Source organism: Canis lupus, chromosome 16, assembly GCF_048164855.1.
Source record: "Canis lupus baileyi chromosome 16, mCanLup2.hap1, whole genome shotgun sequence".
In the NCBI taxonomy this organism is placed as follows: Eukaryota; Metazoa; Chordata; class Mammalia; order Carnivora; family Canidae; genus Canis; species Canis lupus.
Window position 1 is genome coordinate 42,253,053 of NC_132853.1, and position 25,571 is coordinate 42,278,623.

Below are 25,571 nucleotides of genomic sequence, written 5' to 3' on the forward strand. Positions count from 1 at the left end.
ATTCAGATTTGCTAGCCCCTATGAAATGCCCTGAAATTCTAATGCTTTGTGTGCCTGAACAAAAAGTATCAATCAACAATGCTCCTTGGAATCTCTGAATAGGAGGAATGTAAAGATGGTAGGTAAAGATCATATCCAGACTTCAGAACTTCCTCTAAGCAATCACCTCCATTTAATTTTATCAACCTAACACTTAACAATTCTGTAAAATACTGAGACAAATTTTATCCTTTCAGTCCTGATTACCCTCTCTCTCTCTTCTGGACTCTTACAAATCCATGGTCTTTGTCAGACAAACTGCTCTCAATTGCATTCTTTGTATCGAATGCAATGAGTTCTTAAGCCATTGAGAAAACAAGTTTAATGGTAATCACATCTTTCTATCTCCTCCCTCAAAATAGATATGTGCTTAATAATAGATACTAATTTGAGATATATTTATTGAGCATCTCCTTTGTATCACCACTGAATAGAACTTATAGAATTATAATTTAAAAAGCAAAGGTTTTAGGGGCACTTGGAGAGCTCAGCTGTATGAGTGTCTGACTCTTGGTTTCAGCTTAGGTCATGATTTTGGTGAGATCAAGCCCTCATCTGGCTCCATGGTCAGTAAGGAGTCAGCTTGCCCCTCTCCCTCTTCTCCCCCTCACCATGGCGAGTACTCTATCTCTCCCAAATAAATAAATAAATACACAAAATTATGTGTGTGTGTGTGTGTGTGTGTGTATAGCAAAGGTTTTAAAGACTAGAACGTCCTGCTTTATGCCCTGTCCTGCGCCCCTTAACACACACACTTGAACTGATTAGCCTTCCCATTCAAATTGTGAAAATCTATTTCCAAACTTCAAAGAATTAGTCAATAAAAGTACACCTCTCCCCAAAGATTTCTTTATACAATGAGCGCCCCGCCCCCCAATGACCAGAAGTAGAAGTGCCAATGATTCCCATTATTTCTGAGGTAGTGTTCACATCTGCGATGAATAAACAGTAGCTCTTTAACATGAGGGAGCTAAAAAGTGAATGGAGTTGGTTTCCAACTAACAAGAACTCAAATGCAGAAGTATTAGTATTTTGTTTCTATCCACATGTTTACTAGTTAAAAGAAAAAATAAATACAATGGAAACTTTAAGCCATGTATTTTCCAGAGCCTGATCTGAATCTGAGAAATGACCTTGGCTTAGAGAGCTGTAGGAAATAAACCTCTGCTTCCATTTTATGTTTCATGTGGGTTGTCTTCTCTCTACTACTACATGGATTCTGATGGCAGAGAAAAAGAACCAGGGCAATCACCAGCTTCAGGGAGAATTTGGAAAGGCAAAAATTAAATTCCCCTGTTAAAGCCAAAATACAACGTTGCTAAATGACACAAAGCACACTCTTGCTGAGTGAAGTAAGTCAATCCAAGAAGGACAAACATTATATGTTCTCATTCATTTGGGGAATATAAATGATAGTGAAAGGGAATATAAGGGAAGGGAGAAGAAATGTGTGGGAAATATCAGAAAGGGAGACAGAACATAAAGACTCCTAACTGGGAAACGAACTAGGGGTGTTGGAAGGGGAGGAGGGTGGGGGCTGGGGGTGAATGGGTGACGGGCACTGAGGGGGGCACTTGACGGGATGAGCACTGGGTGTTATTCTGTATGTTGGTAAATTGAACACCAATAAAAAATAAATTAAAAAAAAAAAAAAGAAAGCACACTCTTGAGACTGTGTGTTTCTTTTACTCTACCCACCCATCACCCCCAACAAAAAAATTTTAAACTAGTTCAACCATACATTCAGAATTGTTGACCTGAAAGTATTCATGACACAGCAGCTTATCCTTACAAACTATTAGCTTAACAGTAACTTAAAATACAGTTATAGGAAAAATATAGACTGTTCTAAGGGAGAAAAGGTGGGGAGGGGGGAGAGCCCAGACCAAAAAAAGACAATAAATATATTCAAGCATAAGATCAAATCAAAAACATTGTTTTTCTTTCTTTATTTTTGTATATTTAAAAAACTTACCCTGAAGAGATTTTCCCAATCCCTGGCCCAGCTTCCACCCATGTTTCTGGAGTAAGCGATGTCCAATATTATCCTGACAGACAGAACAGAGAGACAAACCAAAAATATTCCAATAATATATTCTTCCCTTCCTAGTGACATTTAAACAGGTGATGAGCAAGAGATAATTCTACATATATGCATGCAAAAAGATGCTAATAATAGGGTAAATGTGCCCAATTAAAGGGGCATTAATGTAAAAAGAAATGCTGGCCAGTATTTTATATGGTAAGAACATAAGGGTAAGGGTCCTTTCTGATGGTGTGCCGGGCAACTTTTGTATATAACACTTTAAAAAGGAGAATAAAGGGAAGGGGAAAGGGGGAAGAATACATTTATGAAGTTTAAAACTAACATTAAAAAGCATAAAATCAAGGTACTTATACAATCATATCCACCACCTAGACAGCACCACTTTAAGATTTTTTTTTTTTTTTTAAAGAAAATCTACACTGTGTTTAGTTATTTTGTTTATGTGTCAGGCTTTCATGATACAAAGTAAGTTGTAAGTGTAAGACTGCCCCACCACTAGAAATGAAAACACAATCAGAGCAAAATCCAGGCTAGACTTGATTGGTTTTTTTAATATATATATAATATAAATATTTAACTAGCATGCAGCCAATATTAAACTGAAAAAACAGTGAGGTTAGTAAAACAAGAAATTAAATTGATTAAACAGAAAAATAAAATGAGCTCAAGCACAGACTGAGTGATGCATTTCAACATGTAATCTAACAAAAATGCTAAAATGTTAGAATGAAACAGGCCTAGCAATAAGTTAACAGTAAAGAACCATTAGTGCATGTAGGGGAGAAAAAACCAATATACATAATGTCTCATCTTCCTAGGAGCACATCAGAAAAGGTATTTCAATGTAAATTGTATGAAAAGACACCAGAAACAACAATTAATGTCAGCCTCTGTGTAAGGGTTCAAGATCTTAGAAACCTCTGCATACCTTTGTCCCATTTGCTTTTTACAAATACTGTGAAATATGGAGACAAAACTAAAATAACCATTAACTACATCAGATAAAACGCTGCTAAACTAATCTAAAGGGAAACATTTAAAAATAATAAACAAATTGTTCTATATGCATTAAAATGTAATTTATAGTACTAACCCGGTATCACCATTTGAAAATAATCTATTTCCTGAACCAATCTTAGAAAGCTAAAGCCATAAATCACTGATTTAAAAAAATCAAGCAGCTCCTATTAAACTGCTTTTTATCTTCTAGTTCCATATTCAATGATAAAATGCTCTTTAGAATTGCAGATGAAAGAAAAAATTATTTTACGGTTATCTTTGCTGATAGTAAGTTAGAAGAGGAAGATTAAGCCTCCCAATGTTCTGTTTAAGTGGGGGTGGGGGAGGGACAGTGAAGGACAATTTCCTTCCACAAGTTTATGACATGCAAACTGCAAAGTCAAAAACTGCAAAAAACAAAAACAAAAAAAAAAAACAAAAAAAAAAAAACCTGCAACAGATCAAGCAGTGGGGAAAAGATCAGGATACTTCTTTAAAAACAAAAAATAAGGCAAATGATAATGGAAAATTTGTTTCCAAAAAGAAAAAAAAAAAAAAAGAAAATTTGTTTCTAAAATAGAAGTTATAGGGACACCGGGGTGGCTCAGCGGTTTAGCACCTGCCTTCTGCCCAGGGCGTGATCCTGGAGTCCTGGGATCGGGTCCCACGTCGGGCTCCCTGCAGGGAGCCTGCTTCTCCCTCTGCCTGTGTCTCTACCTCTCTCTCTGTGTCTCTTATGAATAAATAAATAAAATATTTAAAAAAAAATAAAAAAATAAAATAGAAGTTACAGTATGCCTGGGTGACTCAGAGGTTGAGTGTCTGCCTTTGGCTCAGGGTGTGATCCTGGGTCCTGGGATTGAGTCCTGCATTGGGCCCCCTGCGAGGAGCCTGCTTCTCCCTCTGCCGGTGTCTCTCATGAATAAATAAATTAAAAATCTTGGGATGCCTGGGTGGCTCAGTGATTGAGCATCTGCCTTTGGCTCAGGGCATGATCCTGGGTCCAGGGATTGAGCCCTGCATTGGGCTTCCTTTGAGGAGCCTGCTTCTCCCTCTGTCTATGTCTCTGCCTCTGTGTCTCTAATGAATAAATAAAATCTGAAGAAGAAAGAAGAAAGGAAGAAGAAAGAAGAAAGAAGAAGGTCTTTCTTATACTACTATGAAGATATAAACTTACCTGTACATAAAATCCTTATTTTGTATAACTTCTACAAGTGAAACTATGCAAAGGACAAGGATAGCAGAATGCCTTTAAGATTATGTAGTTGACTAAATTATTATTTAATCTTTAATAATAATCTGATGTTTTAACTATATTTGACACAGAGGTTTAGGGTATTAAACCACACTGACAAAAACTGTTGCTCCCTTTTTTAAGAAAACTCAATCTTTGGCTAAATGGAGATGAGACATTATGCTGACTGTGTTATATTATGAATGCACTAAAATAAACAGACAGATGAAGCAGTATGCTATTTCCAAAAGCAGTGCAAGTGGAGTGAAAGCATTTCCATACGAACCTGGCTTTAAAAACTGGGCTGTCAAAAGAACAGTTAAATGTAACACAAAGTAAGAAACTGTCCAATCACTAATGGTCGTTTTTTTTTTTTTTTGTCTTGTTTTCAATTCACTGCTTGCAATTAATGTATTTATTAAAGAAGAGTGAAAGCATAAGTAAATCCACGAGTCAAGACCAGCTGAGAGATTCAAGAGCAGCGTGTTGTGACTGACAACAGTGAAAGGAAAAGCAAATGTTAAAGGAAGAGGAAGAAAAAAGAAAACTTTAGGATTATACACATTAGCACCACTTTTACAAAACCACTCAAGATGGCTGTCACCTCAAAAAAAAAAAAAAAGCTACTGATACAAAATGGTAGTGGCATTTTTCAAACTTCAGGTGAAAATCATTCATTAAGTTTATTTTCCTAAGTATGAATAAGGAATGAAATGTCAGGATCTATATTAAAATTATTAACATGCCACTCTATGTCCTTATGATTACAAAAAAGGCAACAGAAACAATGGACATATCTCTCCCAGAAGCTCTTCCCCTTACCACATCCTAGATTAAGTGAATGGCTAATACAGAAAATCTGGACCTTTCCTATCATTCCAGACTACCTACTTTTGGAGGAAAAAAAGGCAGCTCTGTGACTCTGCAGAAAGGGCTAGTATTCAGTTTGGTCCCTTTTCCTATCAAAAAAAAAAAAAAGTTTTATAAATACTTGTCAAAAATCCAATAGGCTTAGGGGATGATGGATAACACAAGCAAGGCACACCAAAATACCTTAAAACAAAATAAACAAAGCAGACTTGCTTAGCTCTGAAATAATCAAAATGTTCATTGAATGCTCACTGTGAAAGAACAAGGGACTCCCTCGTAAGCCTGTGAAAATAATAATCTCCTCTCTTTGGAGTTGTGATTTTGCTAATTATTCCCATGGATGTTACTTATAGGAATAAACTGAAGTAATTTAAAGCCCAAATAAGTAATCCAGACATAACAAGGGCAATGAGCATTAAATTTCTGAAATAGTAACAATTTACTGTTTCAGTCACTATAGTAGTAACTAAAAAAAAAAAATTTCAGTTTTTTATTTTAAAATAAAATATATAATTTGAGATTTAATTATAATCTCATAGAACTAAAAATAATAGAAGAAAAATTTAACACTGTCTGGTTTATAACAAATGGGCATGACAATGACAGGCTGCTTATAAATTGTACATGGAAGAACTGTCAAGAAATTCTATCTCATCTACCTACATATTTAAGTAAACTCCATCCCAAATATGGACTAAACTCATGACCCCAAGATCAAGAGTTGCATATTCTACCAACTGAGCCAACCAGGCATCCTAAGGCAAATACTAAATTTAAATTAATTGATAAAGCAACTGACCTTTGCCCAAGGGACACAGCCAAAAAACTGGTTTTCCACTTGATTCACAGAGTTCTCACAAGCTATTTGTTCCTCTCTGTGCCCAAGACCAAAATGGTGGCACTGTGGCATTTTCTTTGGCTAGACATGAAGTTCTTCTTTCTGGTCAAACTAAGAAACTGAGCTGAAAATCCAAACTTTTTTACCCCTATCACCTCAGTTGGCCTTTTTTCTCTTCTATTTCTAAACAAACATATAAATAAATTGCTATATTTTTACCCTTTGTTCCCTTCTACTGTATGTGTAAGAAAGGAGAATATAATTTTTAAATGGGAAGATCTCTGAAAGCAAGAAATATAAGTATTATAAACTATTGACATGCTGAAACACAATACCAGAAAAAAACAAAAACACCTCATTATTGTTTCAGCCATTCCTCAATATTTCTATTATTAACTATGGAGTAGAAAATTTTCCCAAGAAATTTTCTCTTCTCCATAAAGCTATATTCCATCATAGTAACAATAACCATTTTGGCAATAGTACCACCAATCTGAATAATGGGAGCCTGCCAAAATACAGATAAAAATTTACTTTATTGTAAGAGGCTGATTTCCAGTTTTTATAGCAGGAAACAGAATATCATGTCTCAAGAGAAAACTATACTACAATTATGTCCGTGACTGGATGAATATTAACTCCTCACTCAATTTTCTTTTAGTTGACAGCCACATTAAATTTACACCATTTGCCCTTTTTCAACAGTGACAAAAATAGTAAGTCTCTTGAGTGGATTGTAAGCTTTGCTGATTGTGTATTAAAAGATTCTATAAGCAAAAACCAAAGGCTACTAGGTGAACCCATGCAAACAACAAGTTGTAAAAATTCCCGAAACAAAAAATCTATAGCTCACTACAGATGACACAATGAAGACTAGAGAGAAAAGCCATATAGTAATGCTACACCATTCAGCTCCAAGAAGCACATTATTTATAGTGCAGTCCACATATGGTCACTGCTAAATGTCAAATCAGCAGTCTTATAGTTACAGTTTGGAACTAGTGGAGTCCACAGATCTAAACAGATATGCAACAGGACAAAACTCAATTATACATATACTTCTAAATCCCTACATGAGCAAAGTAAACATCAGCAACTGGAGTTTGGAAACTTACATTATTTTTTTAAAAACTGTTCAGTCAACCTAACAACTATAAACACGGGATTTTAATCAGGTAAAACAAAGACCAACTAACGGCTGGTGGTAGTTTTACTTCCAACTGCAACGGTGACAACATATTTTACTATAGTGCAGGTATTTTGCCTTCTGCCCCCATCTCATTTCTCCTATTCTATGACAAAGGCCATAAAAACCATATATCCTAAATCACACCAGCCACAGTTCTTGGAACCATGGTGGAATTCCAGACTGAGCTACGGCTTTAAATTAAGTTTTGTTTTCTAAGTATTTTATCCTTATTAAGAATGTAGAGGATATAATTATAATGGCTGGGACTTTAAAACATCATTAAGCAATAACTTAAAATTCAAGCTCTAAAAAGTTTCTTTGTAATAAGGGTAAAATAATACTTTCCATCTTCTCTGTAATTCAGATAATCAAGTTGTCTGGCAATTCATAATTTTCTTAAAACAAAGTTTTATTCCTGATCAAAAATTTTATTGAAAGATATTTGGTTGGTTGAAATAAAGCAGGGGAAATAAAACTTTTTAACAAAGATTATGAAATACTTTACAAATGCTGGATTTTGAGGTGTTTTCAACATTTCCTGATTGAAATGGAAATACCTGTATCATCTCACTAGCAAATCTAGGCTTCAAAGTTTACTAAAAGCATAATGCATTATTGAGTCTTTGTATTTCATTCCTCATCTTGTTGGTTTGCAACAAATTTACCCTATTACCAAAGAAAAAGACCTTAATCCTATACTCACAATAACCTTTCACACAGGCATATTTCTTGGCACAAACCTGTGCAGAGACTTCCACGGTTACCAGCTGCTGCAGATTACCTTTGTTTTAAAAAAAAAAAAAAAAAGACTAGACCTTTAGCTCCTGCAATGATCTGTAGACTCCCAAAGCTGCATTATTTCCAGCCACTTTTGAGTTGCATGCTGTAGCAAAACAGTCAGCACCTCTCAATAGATATTGCTGCAGAGAAAGATTTTAATTCAGCAGAGACTTTCTATGTGTGAGAAGTAATGCCATTTCCCCCTAAGAACAAGAGAGTTCAATATAGTCAGCCATATAACTAAGACACGCTTATTTGGTGGGCATTCCTTAGGTGATAGGGCACTTCCTTTTTGGGGGGAGGTGGAAGGGAAAGGGGAATTGATACCTCAATACCAACTTTCATGCCAATTGTTTTAGCACAAGTTTCTTTAAAATCCTTTATAAACTTTCAATTTGTCCATAAGTGATTTGGTAATAGAAATAAAATCCCTCCTGTGTTGTGTGTTCCCCACTTCCATCTAACACAATGTAGGCTCTGAAGCTCCTCCTACTACCTAAACTACCATAATTAATAATATTTACTTATGTGTTTCAGGAATAAACTTTCATTACAAGTATAGTTTATTAATATACATCTCTGAACATACACTTATGTATAAAAATAATTAAACATTCAGTCTAAGGACTATACCATTCATTATTCTAAGTGCAGAAGATAATACTATTTAATAAATAGAGCACTTATCAATTCCACTCCTACTCTTTGAGATTACTCAACAATGACTATTCAGTCAGATTGTCTTCTGATAGCATTCTTCCTATGACATGTGCTAGAAAAAATCCTGGACAGTGTGAGAGGAAAAACAGCATTAGTCTCACACACCAACGGAAGGAACTTTCCAAAAACTTTAAACTACACGTAGCCCTAAAATGCTTTTAAAACGTTAAATATTAGAGTTAAAAAAAATCTTTATTGAGTAATAAACTGCAAATTTAGTCTAATTAGCATATGTAAGACTATTAATCATGTACCTTGTAGATATGGTAGTTAGGTCTTGCTTTTGACAGCTATCTGTTCTTAAACTATAACCCAAAGAAACATTTAAATAAAACAGAAAAGTTAAACTATTTTTCAAATACAAAATACTAATCCAGCTAGCTTACAGATTTCATTGTAAAATTCTGCCTTGTGATAATTCCCAAGATAATACAGAACAAGGCACAAACTTCAGTGATTTTTAACTTAGCAATGCGGGCTTGGCATTTTATCCTCAAATCAAAACAATACTGGGCTTTCAGCACAATATCAGATGTGAATTCTCCCTCTGCAGCATTATCACATGCGTCATCAATTACTGCCATGCCTAAGTCTAGCATCATGCCAGCACATTAAGACAGAAAGTACTATATGCAGTGTTCACTGGACCAGAAGAACAGAAATAAGAAGGGGAGGTGGGGAGAAAGAAACCCTAGAGAAGAAATTAAAAAAAGGCAGACCGTGCAATACAAACCAGATCATGGCTGCTTAGCTAATATGGGCCAACTGCTGTGGAAGAAAAATGTCGAACACCCCAAGTTGTGTAAATTTCCGTAAACATCTAAACACACACACAAACACACACACAACACCAACCTAATTAGGAACATAAATATATGTTGATCCTTTACTATGTTACAGTTTTGAATAAAAGCTAAGTTAAAATATCTGTGCTCTCTAAACTGCCTTATTTTCCTGAGGAAAGAAGAGAAGCTAGTGTTTCTTAAAAGGAGAGGGGAAATGTCTTGACTGCTAAAAAGATTAAGATGTCCTCTTCGATCATATTCACTCAAGTTTACTAATTCACTGAAACCCTTATTAAAATATGTACACTTAAGCACAAATGTTAAAATACTGACGATACCGACAAGTTTAGACATTTTAACAGTGAACTGCGTAATTTACAAAAAAAGGGCTTTTCAAAATGAAAATAATGTTCAAAAGTTAAGATTTTTTTAAAAAATTAACAATCAGGAAAATAAATCTTGTCGTATTGTTTTATATCATTATCCAAACTAAGCCATGTGAAGAGACAAAGAATCAGCTTTTCACAAAAACCAGACATCTGCTTAAGCTACCAAATTTGTCATGTTTCACAAATGTCTGGTAAATATATTAGTCCTTAACTATTCCTGATAGAACATTTCACATGTGATTGTGTTGCCCAGGAAAGTGAAACTTTTAAAGGATCAAAATACATTTTACTCCTTTATTCAATTTACAAAAACACTAAACTTTAACTTGCTATCTTTAACAGAATATTAGTATGGGCCAAAATGATATTTTTCTATCAAATTCTAAATTGTTTCTAGATTTTTCAGACTGAGTTCCCAAAATATTAAATATTCGATTACATCCCAAATTCTATTTGATTACTGTAGGGCATGCAAGAAAACAGCTCTAAACTATACTATAAATTATTAATAAGTTTAAATTCATTCACATCAAGTGTCACACGAACACTACCTAACTAACTATGACCCAAAATTAAGCACTGATCATCTTACCGATTCTATAGGCTTGTCAAGTGATGCTTGTTCAATTTCCAAATGTCCTTCTTCATACTGATCAAAGTGATTACCCTGAAAAAACAAGACTACAGTTATTTTTCAAAAGTAATATATGCCAAAATTACTAATAATCTAATCAAGCTAAGGGTTATTTTTAACTTCATTTTCAGTAGACAATCCAAACTGTGCTACAAAATCAGACTTTTCTAAATCTATAAAAATAATTTATTAGGAGTCTAGGCTTAGTAATATGAATTCTTCCTGTGTCTAACATTGAAATTGCTAACTAAAATACTATCAAGCATTTAGGATTATCAACTTCTTCTCAGACTGACTATATTATGAAAACTGCAGATCTTCAAAACAAAAGCCATGTTCAACTTTTCATGAACAATCTTGTACTAAAGAAATAATAGAATGAAAATTAAACCTGTAATACTGTTCAATGTGATAACACTGTTTTTAACTAAAACTGCTAAAACATTCAACTTTAAGTGCTAACTACTCCCAAGTTTCAAGGAATCCAAAAACACAATCTCTTAACACATAATTCCAAATACAGCTATTCCTCAAATGATCTGCCAAGAGAGATAAACATGTCTGGATAATGCCATATTTGACCATAATCAAGCAAGCAGTCACTGCAATGAGAATAAGTCAAAACAGTTCAACTGAGGATAGGTGGGGACAACTCGGATATTCTCTCTAATCATGGTTTTCTCTGATCTCCCTTCTCCAATAGAAAGAAAGAGCTCATAATTTGGCTTTAAATCAGAATACCACTTTTCTGGTTCCCTTTTTGTTACAAAAGAAGAGGTCGTGATGGTTTGTGAGTCTTGAATTGACCTAAATCAAAAGACTAAAGACTTCAACCTAATCTACATTAATTCAGTGTGTGGAGTGAGTATGACAACTTGAATGTTAACCTAACAAAAGGTTACTTTATTTTTTCTTTTTCTTTCTTTCTTTCTTTCTTTCTTTCTTTCTTTCTTTCTTTTTCTTTCTTTCTTTATTTTTTTTTTACTTTTTTTTTTTACTTTTACTTTTTCAAGGTAAAATCTTAATTGAATAATTAAAATTCAAATATAGAGACCTAGAACATAATTTGCCACACTGTATCATTAAATACTAGGTTACTTATTTCCCTCATGAGACTGTAAAGTCCTTAGGAACAAAACTAAATCTTGTTTCTCTCTTAAAACCCTAAAACTTAATACAGTGGCTAAACATTAAAGAACAATTAAGTGCTAAAACTGTGTAGTATTGGGCAGCCCAGGTGGCTCAGCAGTTTAGGGCCGCCTTCAGCCCAGAGTGTGATCCTGGAGACCCAGTCAGGTTCCCTGTATGGAGCCTGCTTCTCCCTCTACCTGTGTCTCTGCCTCTCTCTGTGTCTCTCATGAATGAATAAATAAAATCTTAAAAAAATAAAATAAAATAAAATAAAACTGTAGCACTATAAAATTCTGGAATTAGACATTGATGGTGGTAATGGTCATACAACATTGTTAATGTACTTAATGCCACAGAATTTTATACTTTAAAATAGTTAAAATGGTAACTTTTATATTGTATTTTACCACAGTAAAAATAAAAATAAAATTGCGCAGTAGGGTCTATTCAAAAAAAGGAGTAACAGGAATGGGTTTTCCAAAGAAAAACAGCAAATCCTAAAATTGCAGAGCAGGCATTCCAAAAATGAGGAAAAGCAATCATCAACAAATACTAAAAAAGGAAAAAAAATAGCTGTAAATCCTGAAAGTCTGTCTTAATCTCCAATATTTTGTCCAACAAGCTCTTTAAAATTAACTTTGCCTCTTACTTTAACTTCTAAAGCAACATTTAAAAGTTTAGAAACAATTACTTACAAGGTGTTAACTGCAAAGCACTTGAAAATTCCCAAATAAACATCCAAATACTTAGATTAACTCAAAAACCTCACATTATAGAACACCACCATTGTTCCACTTAATTCTTTAAACCAACAATTACTGGATACTATTTTTCCCCCTCCTCTCCTCCTCCCTCCGCCCCCCTCCTCCTGGATACTATTTTGAAAGTAAATCTTTAGAGTAACTTAGGACATGTTTTAAATCAAAAGAGAGCTGCCCCCAAATTTATCACTATCTTTATCACTATCAAAGATGATATAATAAAAACATGAACACATGGAGATATTATGAGAGAACTACCAAATAATTCTACAAAAAAGAACATGGACATTTAGGAAAAGCCATTCTAGTTCATCCTTACTGCATGAGAAAGCACTCAAATTTTTCCAAATAGATAATGAACCATTAGCAAAATCCTTTTATCTGTAGATTTGAAGTCATTTTAAAGATTTTATTTTTAGGGCAGCCCTGGTGGCGCAGTGGTTTAGCGTCGCCTGCAGCCCGGGATTTGATCCTGGGGACCCTGGATCCAGTCCCAAGTCAGGCTCCCTGCATGGAGCCTGCTTCTCCCTCTGCCTGTGCTCTGCCTCTCTCTCTCTCTGTCTCTATGAATAAATAAATAAAATCTTAAAAAAAAAAAGATTTTATTTTTAAATTAATTTCTATACCTAACATGGGGCTCAAATGCACAAGCCTGAGATCAAGAGTTGTGTGTGCTCTACCAAATGAGTCAGGTGCCCCAGACTTAAACTCATTTTAGAAAAACCTTCTGTAGGTTACAAACAATAGATTCCAAATGAGGTGCTTAACAAATTTCTAAAAACAGCTGGCTAAGCTTTCAAATCATTCTGGATCTATCAGACACAATACAAAACAGGATTAATAATACAGTTCGAGTCCAGAAAAAGACCCATCCACTTATTATTATTAAATGATCTTCAACAAAAGTACAAAGATTTCCATTGAGAAATAATAGTATTTTCAATAAATGGTGCTGGAAACTCAGCATCCATATGCAAAAAAAAAAAAAAAAAAAAAAAAGCCTCGACCCATACCACAGATAAAAAAAAACAAAACGAAACGAAACCAAAATATATCACAAACCTAAATGTAAAACCTCAAACCAGAAAGTTTCTAGAAGGGATCCCTGGGTGGCGCAGTAGTTTGGTGCCTGCCTTTGGCCCAGGGCGTGATCCTGGAGACCTGGGATCAAATTCCACGTCGGGCTCCCGGTGCATGGAGCCTGCTTCTCCCTCTGCCTGTGTCTCTGCCTCTCTCTCTCCCTGTGTGACTATCATAAATAAATAAATTTTTAAAAAAATGTTTCTAGAAGAAAATATATAGGAGAAAATCTCTGTGACCTTGGGCTAGACAAAGGTTTCTTTTCTTTTCTTTTCAAGATTTTATTTATTGGGAATCCCTGGGTGGCTAAGTGGTTTAGTGCCTGCCTTTGGCCCACAGCATGATCCTGGAGTCCCGGGATCGAGTCCCACATCAGGCTCCCTGCATGGAGCCTGCTTCTCCCTCTGCCTGTGTCTCTGCCTCTTTCTCCTCTGTGTCTTTCATGAGTAAATAAAATCTTAAAAAAAAAAAAGATTTATTTATTCACAAGAGACACAGAGATAGAGGCAGAGGAAGAGAAGCAGGCTTCATGCAGGAAGTCCGACACGGGACTCTATTCTAGGCCTCCAGGATCACACCCCGGACTGAAGGCGACATTAAACCACTGAGCCACCCGAGGTTCCCTAGACAAAGGTTCCCTTTTTTTTTTTTTTAAAAAAAGATTTTATTTATTTATTCATGAGAGACACAGAGTCTGGGAGAGAGGCAGAGACACAGGCAGAGGGAGAAGCAGGCTCCACGCAGGGAGCCCGACGTGGGACTCGATCCCCGGTCTCCAGGATCACGCCCTGGGCTGAAGGTGGCGCTAAACCACTGAGCCACTCGAGTTGCCCTAGACAAAGGCTTCTTATGCTACACTGCCAAAGCACAATATGTAAAAGAAAAAAACTGAAAAAAAAAAAAAAAAAATGGACTGGGGGAAAGTAATTACAATTCTCATACCTGATATAGGACCTGTATATCCAAAACACACAAAGAACTTTCAAAACACAGTAATAAGAAAACCCAATTTTCAAAGTGGGCAAAAGATTTAAACATACTTCAACAAAGATGATATACAGATGGCAAATAAACACTCAACATCAAAAAAAAAAAAACCACACTCAACATCATTCATTAATCATTAGAGAAATACAAACTAAAGCCACAAGGTGATACCACTACACATCTATTAAAATGGCTTAAAAGAAAAAAAAACTAACAATATTAAGTGCTGCTGAAATTGTATGGTAACCCTCACAGATTGTTGGTGGGAATGTAAAATGGTACAGCCACTTTGGAAAGTTTGGCAGTTTCTTATAAAATTAAACACACGTTAAAAAAAAAATTAAACACACACTGGGGTGCCTAGGTAGCTCAGTCGGTTAAGCAACTGACTCTTAGTTTCAGCTCAGGTCAGGATCTCAGGCTCATGGGATAGAGCCCCGCGTGTACGCTCCACACTCAACTGTCCCTCTCCTTCTGCTCCTCCCCCTGCTCACACTATCTCTGCATGTACGCTCCATGCTCAACTTGTCCCTCTCCCTCTGCTCCTCCTCCAGCTCACACTATCTCTAAAATGAATAAATCTTAAAAAAAACAGTGTTACCATGTTGTTTATTAAACATGCATAGACAGCTCTAGAATACATAAGCAGCTGATACTAGAGACTAACTCTGAGAGAACTGAGTGCCTAAGAGACAAGAAGAGACTGAGAGGGAGGTCCTGTTTTTAATTGTATGTTTCTTCCTTTTGAATTTTATACTTAATACCCTAAGACTCAAATACTCTAATAGAAATCACAACCATTCTGTTTATCTTTGAATGCTTAATCAACTCCATTAAAAATTTCTGATAAAATTATTTTAAAATTTATTTTCAAGTGATATTGATTCAAAAATACATAATTTTCATTTTAAATGTTTATAAAAACAAAATGAAATCATGATTTGTTTGGGTATTTGAAATTTTTTTAAAAAGCATATACTTCGCACATAAAGGTCACAAGTTCTTTTTTGCCAGTCTTCTCAATAATTGACACCAGAGTTGCTCTTTTGCTGCTGAGTTTGACTATTAAAAAAAAAAGGCATCTACCAATCATGCACAATGTAATCCCAACTTTTTTTTTTTAATTATTTGAGAGACAGAGAGAGAGAGAGCACACAAGCTGGGAGTGGGGAGCAGTGGCAGAGGGAGAAGCAGACACTCCACTGAGAGTCTGAGATCATGACCTGAACCAAAGGCGGATGCTTTGGTTCACCAACTGAGCCACTCAGGTGCCCCATAATCCCAACTTTAATAAATTTCAATTAAAAAATTGAATCAGTTTAGATAGAAAAAATTAATAGTGAAAGACACCAAACTATCTGAACTCAAACTTAGAAGTTAGAAGCAAATGATCTCTTCAATGAAACCAACAAATTTATACATTAAAAAATAAAAATACAGGATGCCTGGGTGGCTCAGTGGCTGAGCACCAGCCTTTGGCCCAGGACGTGATCCTGGGGTCCTGGGATCGAATCCCGCATGGGGCTCCCTGCGTGGAACCTGCTTATCCCTCTGCCTATGTCTCTGCCTTTATCTCTGTGTGTCTCTCATTAATAAATAAATAATATCTTGGGCAGTCCCAGTGGTGCAGCGGTTTAGCGCCGCCTGCAACCTGGGGTGTGATCCTGGAGACCCGGGATCAAGTCCCACATCGGGCTCCCTGCATGGAGCCTGCTTCTCCCTCTGCCTGTGTCTCTGCCTCTCTCTCTCTCTCTCTCTCTCTCTCTGTCTCTGAATAGATTTTAAAAAAAAAAAAAAAATAAATAAATAAATAAAATCTTTAAAAAATAATAAATAAAAATACCTTTCTGGTATTTTTGACTAACAATACTCTAAATTTGTGTTAAGGAAAGAAAGCTCAGAGGGGAACACAATTTTAACAGTTTACTCCTGTGGTCTTGCTAAAGCAGTACATTTATTTGTTCCAGCTATCTTTTGAGTACCTATTAATAAGTCTTAGGAACTGTGGACTTCACAGGAACGATAGCAAGAATCCTCTCAATAACCCGGCATGAACTGGGTGCTATTCTGTATGATGGCAAATTGAACACCAATAAAAAATAAATTTATTATTAAAAAAAATAAAAATAAATATTTTCTTTTTAGAATAAAAATAATAACCCAGCATGATATGTAGCATTATTTCCTTTTTCATATGTATAATTCAGAGGGTGTAAGAAATTTGCTCAGTTACTTAAATAACAAGTAAAGAAGCCCAAATTCTAAGCCCCAGTCTTAAAGTCTGTGCTTTCTGGTATGCTACCTTTGTGATTTTTTTTTCCCCAGGAGATAGAGTTAGGAGGAGGAACACTGGAAGACAGCACATTTTCCATAGCTATTACAAATTTTAATGCAGATTATATTCACTTCTCTAATATATTTAAAAAAAAATTAGAGGGTTGCCTTGGTGGCAGAGTCGGTTAATCATCCAACTCCTGGTTTCCACTAGCAATCTCAGGATTGTGGAATCAGGCCCTGCGTAGTTTGCTTAAGACTCTCTCTTCCTCTCCCTCTGCCCCTCCCCCCCCCAGCAAGGGGTGTGGTGGTGCTCTCTCTCAAAGAAATAGAAGAAAAAAGAGAGAAGAGAAGAGAAGAGAAGAGAAGAGAAGAGAAGAGAAGAAAAGAAAAGAAAAGAAAAGAAAAGAAAAGAAAAGAAAAGAAAAGAAAAGAAAAGAAAAGAAAAGAAAAGAAAAGAGAAACAAAGAAAGAAACATCGAGGGATCCCTGGGTGGCGCAGTGGTTTGGCGCCTGCCTTTGGCCCAGGGCGCGATCCTGGAGACCCGGGATCGAATCCCACGTCGGGCTCTCGGTGCATGGAGCCTGCTTCTCCCTCTGCCTGTGTCTCTGCGCCTCTCTCTCTCTGTGACTATCATAAATAAATAAAAATTTAAAAAAAAAAAAGAAAGAAAGAAACATCGAATAGGGGGAAGAGTTCAATACTATTTTATTAATGCAACGATTAGGGAGTTACAATAAAGGTTTTGTTTTTTTTTTTAAGTTTTAGAACTATACATAAACAGGTTAAGTTATACAGAAGGGGTAAAAAAATCAAAAAGGTAGTTCCTTGGGCAGTCTGGGTGGCTCAGCAATTTAGTGCCCCTTTCAGCCCAGGGCGTGATCCTGGAGACTGGGGATCAAGTCCCACCTCTGGCTCCCTGCATGGAGCCTGCCTGTGCCTCTGCCTCTCTCTGTGTCTCTCATAAATAAATCAACAAAATCTTAAAAAAAGAAAAAGAAAAAAGGTAGTTCACTAATTACAACTGTGTAAATTTATGTGGACAAAAAGTGAGTGGTATTCTGAAAATGTGACAGGAGCAGATAAATATACCTCAAGAAACACACCTAACAAACACCTAAAGTTTAATTTATTAAACTTTAATAAATGTATATACAATTTTACAATTGTATTTTAATGTATATACAATTTTAATACAATTTTAGGGGCACCTGGGTGGCTCACTCAGTTAAGTGTTTGCCTTAGACTCTAGCGTGGGTTGGGCTCCCTGCTCAGCAGGGAGTGTGCTTGCTTCTCCCTCTAACTCTGCACACCCCCACCCCCGCTCATGCTCTCAATCTCTTTCAAATATATAAATAAAATATTTTAAAAATATATTTTAGGGGAACGCCTGGGTGGCTCAGCAGTTTAGCGCCTGCCTTCGGCCCAGGGCATGATCCTAGGGTTCTAGGATCTGGTCCCCAATTGGGCTCCCTGCATGGAGCCTGTTTCTCCCTCTGCCTGTGTCTCTACCACTCTATCTCTCATGAATAAATTAAAAATCTTTAAAAAAGTTTTTCTAGGGATACCTGGATGGCTCAGCGGTTGATCATCTACCTTCAGCTCAAGACGTGATCCCAGATCCGGGGATCAAGCCCCACACTGGGCTCCCTGCAAGGAGCCTGCTTCTCCCTCTGCCTGTGTCTCTGCCTCTGTGTGCCTCATGAATAAATAAATAAAATCTTAAAAAAAAAAAAAATTAGTGATAGAAGTTGATTTTAAACAGTCTGAAAAGAAATATTCCACAACTAGCCATAACTATATTAGTGAACTGAGATTATTTAACATGAGCATCTGCTTGATTTGCCATAATAAGCCAATGAATTAGTTGCAACATCAGAAAAATATAAAAACTGCTCATATTTTTTGCTGTTTTAGAACTTATCCTTTTAAATATTAGGAGTATAATACCAAGTCACAAAAAGAAGCACCCACCAACAAAAATGTACTTTCCATAAAAGAAAAATTATTACAGCTTTAATCTTAGAAATTTAATCAAACTGGTTATCACCAATTCTAAGTCCTGTATTTATTCCTTATTTACTGTATGTCTTCAAACAAATCAAGTTATATTTTGCATCTACTGTGTACTCATTTACAAAATGAAGATCTTTATTTTTTTTAATTTAATTTAATTTATTTATTCATGAGAGACACACAGAGAGAGAGGCAGAGACCCAGGCAGAGGGAGAAGCAGGCTCCATGCAGGAAGCCTGACGTGGGACTCGATCCCGGGTCTCCAGGATCATACCCCAGGCTGCTGGCGGCGCTAAACCGCTGCACCACCAGGGCTGCCCAAAATGAAGATCTTTAACTGGACACTCTTTTTTGTCATTTCTTGATCTAAAATTTCATAAATCGGAATGCCTGGGTGGTTCAGTGGCTGAGCATCTGCCTTCAGCTCAGGGATTGGTCTCGGAGTCCCGGGATCAAATCCCATTATCAGGCTCCCTGCATGGAGTTTGCTTCTCCCTCTGGCTATGTCTCTGCCTGTCTCCCATGAATGAATAAATAAAATCTTAAAAATAAATATAAAATTTCATAAATTTGCAAATTTAAACTTAATTAAAGTTAGCCTCTAGAAAATGGTTAAGTCATTTAAAATTTGTTAACACAAAAACACATAGGTCATCAATTCCTACAAAAGAAAAACGTTAGCCACATTGGCAATAATCCTTGGTGGTGAAATATAAAACATTTTCACCTACCGTCAAAACAAATGTAGTCTTATTCCATGACATTTAAACCAAGTAAAAGCAAACAAATGCTCTTGGTTTAATGATGACTTTTTAGATTCAACACCATAAGCATGAGTCCTGAAAGAAGTTAAGTTGGGCTTTATTAAAATTTAAACTTTTTTTTTTTAAAGATTTTAAACAGTAAAACAAAACAAAACAGGTTGCCAGGGACTTTGGGGAATAAGAATGGATGAGTAGGTAGAGTGCAAGAGATTTTTAGAGCAGTGAAACTATTCTGTATGATACTATAATGGTGGATACATGTCATTATACTACATTTGTCAAAACCTACAGAACTACACCAACAGTAACAGACATACCACTCTGGTATGAGATATTGATGATGGGGAGGCTATGTGTGTGAAGGGGGAAATGGATATATGGAACTCTCTGTACTTTCAGCTCCACTTTGCTGCAAATCTAAAATTGTTCTAAAAAAAACAAAGTCTAGGGACACCTGGGTGGCTCAGCGGTTGAGCTTGAGGGTCTGCCTTTGGCTCAGGGCCTTTTGGCTCAGGCCGAGATCCGAGGGTTCCGAGGGTTCTGGGATCCAGTCCCACATCAGGCTCCCTGCAGGGAGCCTGCTTCTCCCTCTGCCTCTCCCTCTGTCTCTCATGAATAAATAAAATCTTAAAAGAAAAAAGAAATAAAATGAAGTAGGGCTTTCTTTCACTTTCTACCATTAGGCTGCATTTTAAAAATATTCACTTTTATTTTTTTTAAAGATTTTATTTATTTATTCATAGAGACACAGAGAGAGAGAAGGAGAGAGAGACAGGCAGAGGGAGAAGCAGGCTCCATGCAGGGAGCCCGATGTGGGACTCGATCCTGGGTCTCCAGGATCACACCCCCGGCTGCAGGCGGAGCCAAACCGCTGCGCCACTATTCACTTTTAATATTACATCTGTACTGTTTTTAATAATGTATTTTAATAAAGTTGGGGCACAGTGTTTTAAAAATTAGACACAATGTTAGTTTTTAATTTTTTAAAGATTTTTAAATTTACTTATTTGAGAGACAGAGTGAGAAAGCACAAGCAAGGGGAATGGCAGAGGGAGACAGAGTGGCAGGGGGAATGCTCAGCAGGGAGCCACCCTGGGATCACAACCTGAGCAGAACTCAATTGACTAAGCCACCTAGGCGCCCAAGACAATGTTAATGTTAACACAGTTTTCTGACCTGTAACAAGAGGCTACTTGATCAAGTAACATACCTAAACTAAGTATAAGATTTAAATTCTAACTACCAATTCAGTCTAACAAAATGTCTGGAGAAAAGTATTTTACAAAAAAACACCCTTCCTTGGAGACGCCTGGGTGGTTCAGTCAGTGACTCTTGGTTTTGGCTCAGGTCATGATCTCAGGGTCCTGGGATCAAGCACCGAGTGTGACTCCACACTCAGCAGGCAGTCTGTCCTTGTTCTTCTTCCCCTGCTCCTCCCCCCATGCTTTCTCAATAAATAAATAAAATCTTTTTTAAAAAAACCAACACCCTTCCTTAATGGACATAATCTGAACAGTGCAATTCACCTTAAGAAGACTGAATAGTTAGGAGGCAAGAGAAAAAATGTGGAAGTATTACATCTTTGCACTAGTTAACTTTAAAGAAAAAGTTGTATGAACCAGCCTCTTCACTTTTATTACATAAAAGGACACACAATTCTAGCCCAACACATAATATTCATTAATTATATGCCATCCACTAAGAACTGTTCTAGCACAGGGCATACAGATGAAGGAAAAGGTGCCTGGACTTAAGGAATATGGAGAAGGAGACAGGAAAAAAGTGAATTGTAAGTTTGGTAAGTACCATAATAGATATAAACAAAGACCTGGAGGAACAGAGTCAGATATGACTTCAAAGTGGAAGTAAACTGGATCTTAGCCAGGTTCAGGAAAGAAGTGTGGGGACTCCCATTGAGGGAGTAAAGGGGTACAAGGCTGGCTTTGTATGATGTACAGCTCAGTAGAGTGATATAGTAAGACAGGTTTTTAAAACTGTTTAGTAGGATGGGGAACCTGGGTGGCTCAGTCGGTTGAGCATCTGACTCATGGTTTCAGCTCAAGGTTGGTGAGATCAAGTCCCACAATGGGCTCCATACTCATTGGGGTGTCTGCAGACTGTCTCCCTCTGCCCCTCCCACCAACTCATGCTCACTCTCTCTAAAATGGGTATGTCTTTTTAAAAATAAAATAACTTTATTAGGATTTAAAGGGAAGAAAGCAAATATACAGAAAACAAAAGGGGAAACTGTTGGAGATCAAACACAATGGACATTTATTGGGAGGGACAGACATACCACCTTCCTTAAAGAAAGAGAAGTTAAGAAAGACTATATTTAAAAAAAAAAAAAAAAGACTATATTTGTTGGCCATTAAGGTACTCAAAGAAGGGGCACCTGGGTAGCTCAGTCAGTTAAGCGGCTGACTTCAGCTCAGGTCAGGATTCCAGGGTCCTGGGATCGATCCCCGCATTAGGCTCCCTGCTCTGTGGGAGCCTGCTTCTCCCTCTCCCTCTGCCTGTCACTCCCCCTGCTTGTGTCAAATTAAAATTTGACAAATTAAAAAAAAAAAAAATCTCCCCTCCCTCCCGAAAAAGGTGCTCAAAGAAATATGAAACTTAGCTTCTTTCTTTAACCAGAAGCAGCGGGCAGCCCTGATGGCTCAGCGGTTTAGCGCCGCCTTCAGCCCAGGGTGTGATCCTGGAGACCCAAAATCGAGTCCCATTTCGGGATGGAGTCCCATGTCAGGCTCCTGCATGGAGCCTGTCTCTGCCTCTCTCTCTCTCTCTCAATCTCTCTCTGATGAATAAATGAAATCTTAAAACAAAAAAAAAAAAAGCAGCAAGCAGTTCCTGGTTTTCCCTGAACCAGATCACTTAAAAGCAAATCTTTTTCCTAGAGCAACAATGTTCAATTACAGATCCATGCTCCTAATGAAGGCTTATATATCAGTAAATTGTTAAGTGTACCTAACAATGTCATAAACACAAATGTGTAAGTCAAAGTGTTTGCTTTAAAAGAATAAACAAATATGGGTGTGCCTGGCTGGCTCAGTCAGAAGAGCATGACTCTTGATCTCGGGGTCATGAACTCAAGTCCCACCCACATGCGGTACAGAGATTACTTAAAAAAATTTGTAAAAGATTAAATGAATATACAATAAAAATTAGAGGGTCCCTCTGTGCTATAGAACATATATAGGAACTGAGGGATCTGGGTGGCTCAGTGGGACATCCAACTTTTGATTTCTGCTCAGGTCATGATTTCAGGGTTGTAAGCCTACTTAAGGTTCCCTCTCTTCCTCTCCCTCTGCCCCTTCTCACCCCCCCATCCCCCGCTCTTAAAAACAAAAAGCGGGGATCCATGGGTGGCTCAGCAGTTTAGCACCTGCCTTTGGGCCAGGGCGTGGTCCTGGAGTCCCAGGATTCGGTCCCATGTTGGGTTCCTGGCATGGAGCCTGCTTCTCCCTCTACCTGTGTCTCTGACTCTCTCTCGCTCTCTCTCTCTCTCTCTCGAATATATAATTAAAAGAAAAAAAAATCTTAAAAAAAAGCCCAGCAACACATATGGGTACTTAACACAAATTGAAAAATTTTTGAAATTAGACCTAAAATTAATGTCAATAACAACATTAACTAAATTTCTGCCCTTAAAAAGTTTTATTTTTATTTATTTATTTATTTTTTTTTAACAAACTCTCACAGCCAAGAAGAGTCTAAAGAGACATGACAACTAAATGTAATGTGGTATCTTGTGTAGGACCCTGGAACAGAAAAGGTCATGAGGGGAGTACTAAGGATACAGGTATGGACTCGAATTGATACTGTATCAGTGTTGGTCCATTAGTATGGTAACATATGTGCACACACTAATATAAGATGTTAATGAGAGAAATTTGGTGCATATCTATGGGAGCTCTTACTATCTTAGTAATCTTTCTATAAATCTAAAACTGTTCTAAAATAAAAGGTTTATTTAAAACAAAGTTTTCAGCGGCACCTGAGTAGCTCAGTAGTTTAACGTCTGCATTTGGCTCAGGTCGTGATCCTGGGGTCCTGGTATCAAGTCCTACATCGGGCTCCTTGCAGGGAGCCTGCTTCTCCACCTCTCTCTGTGTATCTCTCATCATGAATAAATAAATCAAATCTTAAAAAAAAAAAAAAAAAACAGTCAGCCACTTAAGTGACTGCGCCATCCAGGTGCCTAAGGGCGGGGGTGGGGGGGTGGAATATGAATGAATCTTAACCAGTCTCTAAGCCCAGCACAGAGCCCCAGGCAGGGCTCAATCCCCCAACCCTGAGATCATGACCTGAGCTGAAATCAAGAGTCAAACACTTAACTGAGCCATCCATGTGCCCCTTAATCATCTCTATTTCACAAATAAGAAAACTGACACACAGATTGTCCCAAATTCACAAAGGCTTCTGATTCTTTGGGTGGTCGTAGGGGAGGTGGAAGGAATGGGGCGTATGGTAGGAATAAATGTAATTTTTAAAATTTTTTTTAAATTTTTATTTATTTATGATAGTCACAGAGAGAGAGAGGCGCAGAGACACAGGCAGAGGGAGAAGCAGGCTCCATGCACCGGGAGCCCGACGTGGGACTCGATCCCAGGTCTCCAGGATCGCGCCCTGGGCCAAAGGCAGGCGCCAAACCGCTGCGCCACCCAGGGATCCCAATAAATGTAATTTTTTAAAAGATTTTATTTATTCATGAGAGACACACGCAAAGAGAGAGAGAGAGAGAGAAGTAGAGACACAGGCAGAGGAGAAATAGGCTCCATGCAGGGAGCCTGAAGTGGGACTCGATCCCAGGTCTCCAGGATCACCCCCTGGGCTGAAGGTGGCACTAAACCACTGAGCCACCCAGGCTGCCCAATAAATATAATTTTATTTGAGTATAGTTGAAACAGTGTTACATCAGTTTCAGGCATGTAACTTAGCAATGTGGGGCTTGATTCTTAGTCCAATGTTTCCACCATAGTTTTATTCTATATGAAACTTAAAGATTAAAAAATAATAATAATAACCTTGACCATAACTCTGAAACAACAGCCATATGGAAAACAGGGTTAGGGACGCCTGGGTGGTTCAGTGGTTGAGCCTGTGCCTTTTGCTCAGGGCGTGATCCCAGAGTTCCAGATCGAGTCCCACATCGGGCTTCCTGCATGGAGCCTGATTCTCCCTTTTGCCTGTGTCTCTGTCTCTCTCTCTCTGTGTCTCTCAAGAATAAACAAATAAAATCTTAAAAATAAAATAAAATAAAATAATAATCAAATCAAATCAAATCAAATCAAATCTTAAAAAAAGAAGGGAGGGGGACGGATGCCTAGGTGGCTCAGTGGTTGAGTGTCTGCCTTTGACTCAGGGCGTGATCCCAGAGTTCCGGAATCAAGTCCCACATCGGGCTTTCTGCATGGAGACTGCTTCTCCCTCTGCCTATGTCTCTGCCTCTCCGTGTCTCTCATGAATGAATTAAAAAAAAAAAAAAAACTTAAAAATTTTTTAAAAAATCATTCCTTAATTTAAGAAAAAGGAAAACAGAGTTAGTCAAAACCTAGTTATCACAAAAGATATGGAAAGACTAAGGAAATATTACAGATTAGAGGAGATAAAGAAAAATAACTACATGCAATCAATTTAGAATCCTGGGTGGGATACTGGAATAGAAAAAAAACATTAGGGGATCCCTGGGTAGCGCAGCGGTTTGGCGCCTGCCTTTGGCCCAGGGCGCGATCCTGGAGACCCGGGATCGAATCCCACGTCGGGCTCCCGGTGCATGGAGCCTGCTTCTCCCTCTGCCTGTGTCTCTGCCTCTCTCTCTCTCTCTGTGACTATCATAAATAAAATAAATAAATAAAAATAAAAAAAGAAAAAAAAAAAAAAACATTAGTAGATAAATGTAAAATTCAAATAAGGTCTATGGTTAAATTAACATTATTGTACCAGTACTGGGGCATCTGGGTGGCTTATTCAGTTAAGAGTCCAACTCTTAAAAAAAAAAAAAAAAAAAAAAGAGTCCAACTCTTGATTTCA

General features: G+C 37.2%; 1 protein-coding gene across 11 annotated transcripts in view; it reads right to left on the minus strand.

Annotated features, from left to right (window-relative positions):
• Positions 1–25,571, minus strand: part of GPATCH8 (G-patch domain containing 8) — a 117,683-nt gene that overhangs the window by 75,891 nt on the left and 16,221 nt on the right. For 5 of the 11 annotated variants that reach the window (XM_072780844.1, XM_072780842.1, XM_072780850.1 and 2 more), the window contains exons 2-3: positions 10,483–10,557; positions 2,015–2,087 (exon numbers count right to left, since the gene is read on the minus strand). In XM_072780844.1, coding sequence (XP_072636945.1) covers positions 2,015–2,087; positions 10,483–10,557 — 148 coding nt within the window. Of the gene's footprint in view, positions 1–2,014; positions 2,088–4,605; positions 4,624–9,449; positions 9,485–10,482; positions 10,558–19,505; positions 19,614–25,571 lie in introns of all 11 variants that reach the window. The other 6 variants (XM_072780851.1, XM_072780846.1, XM_072780848.1 and 3 more) reach the window with 3 other exon arrangements.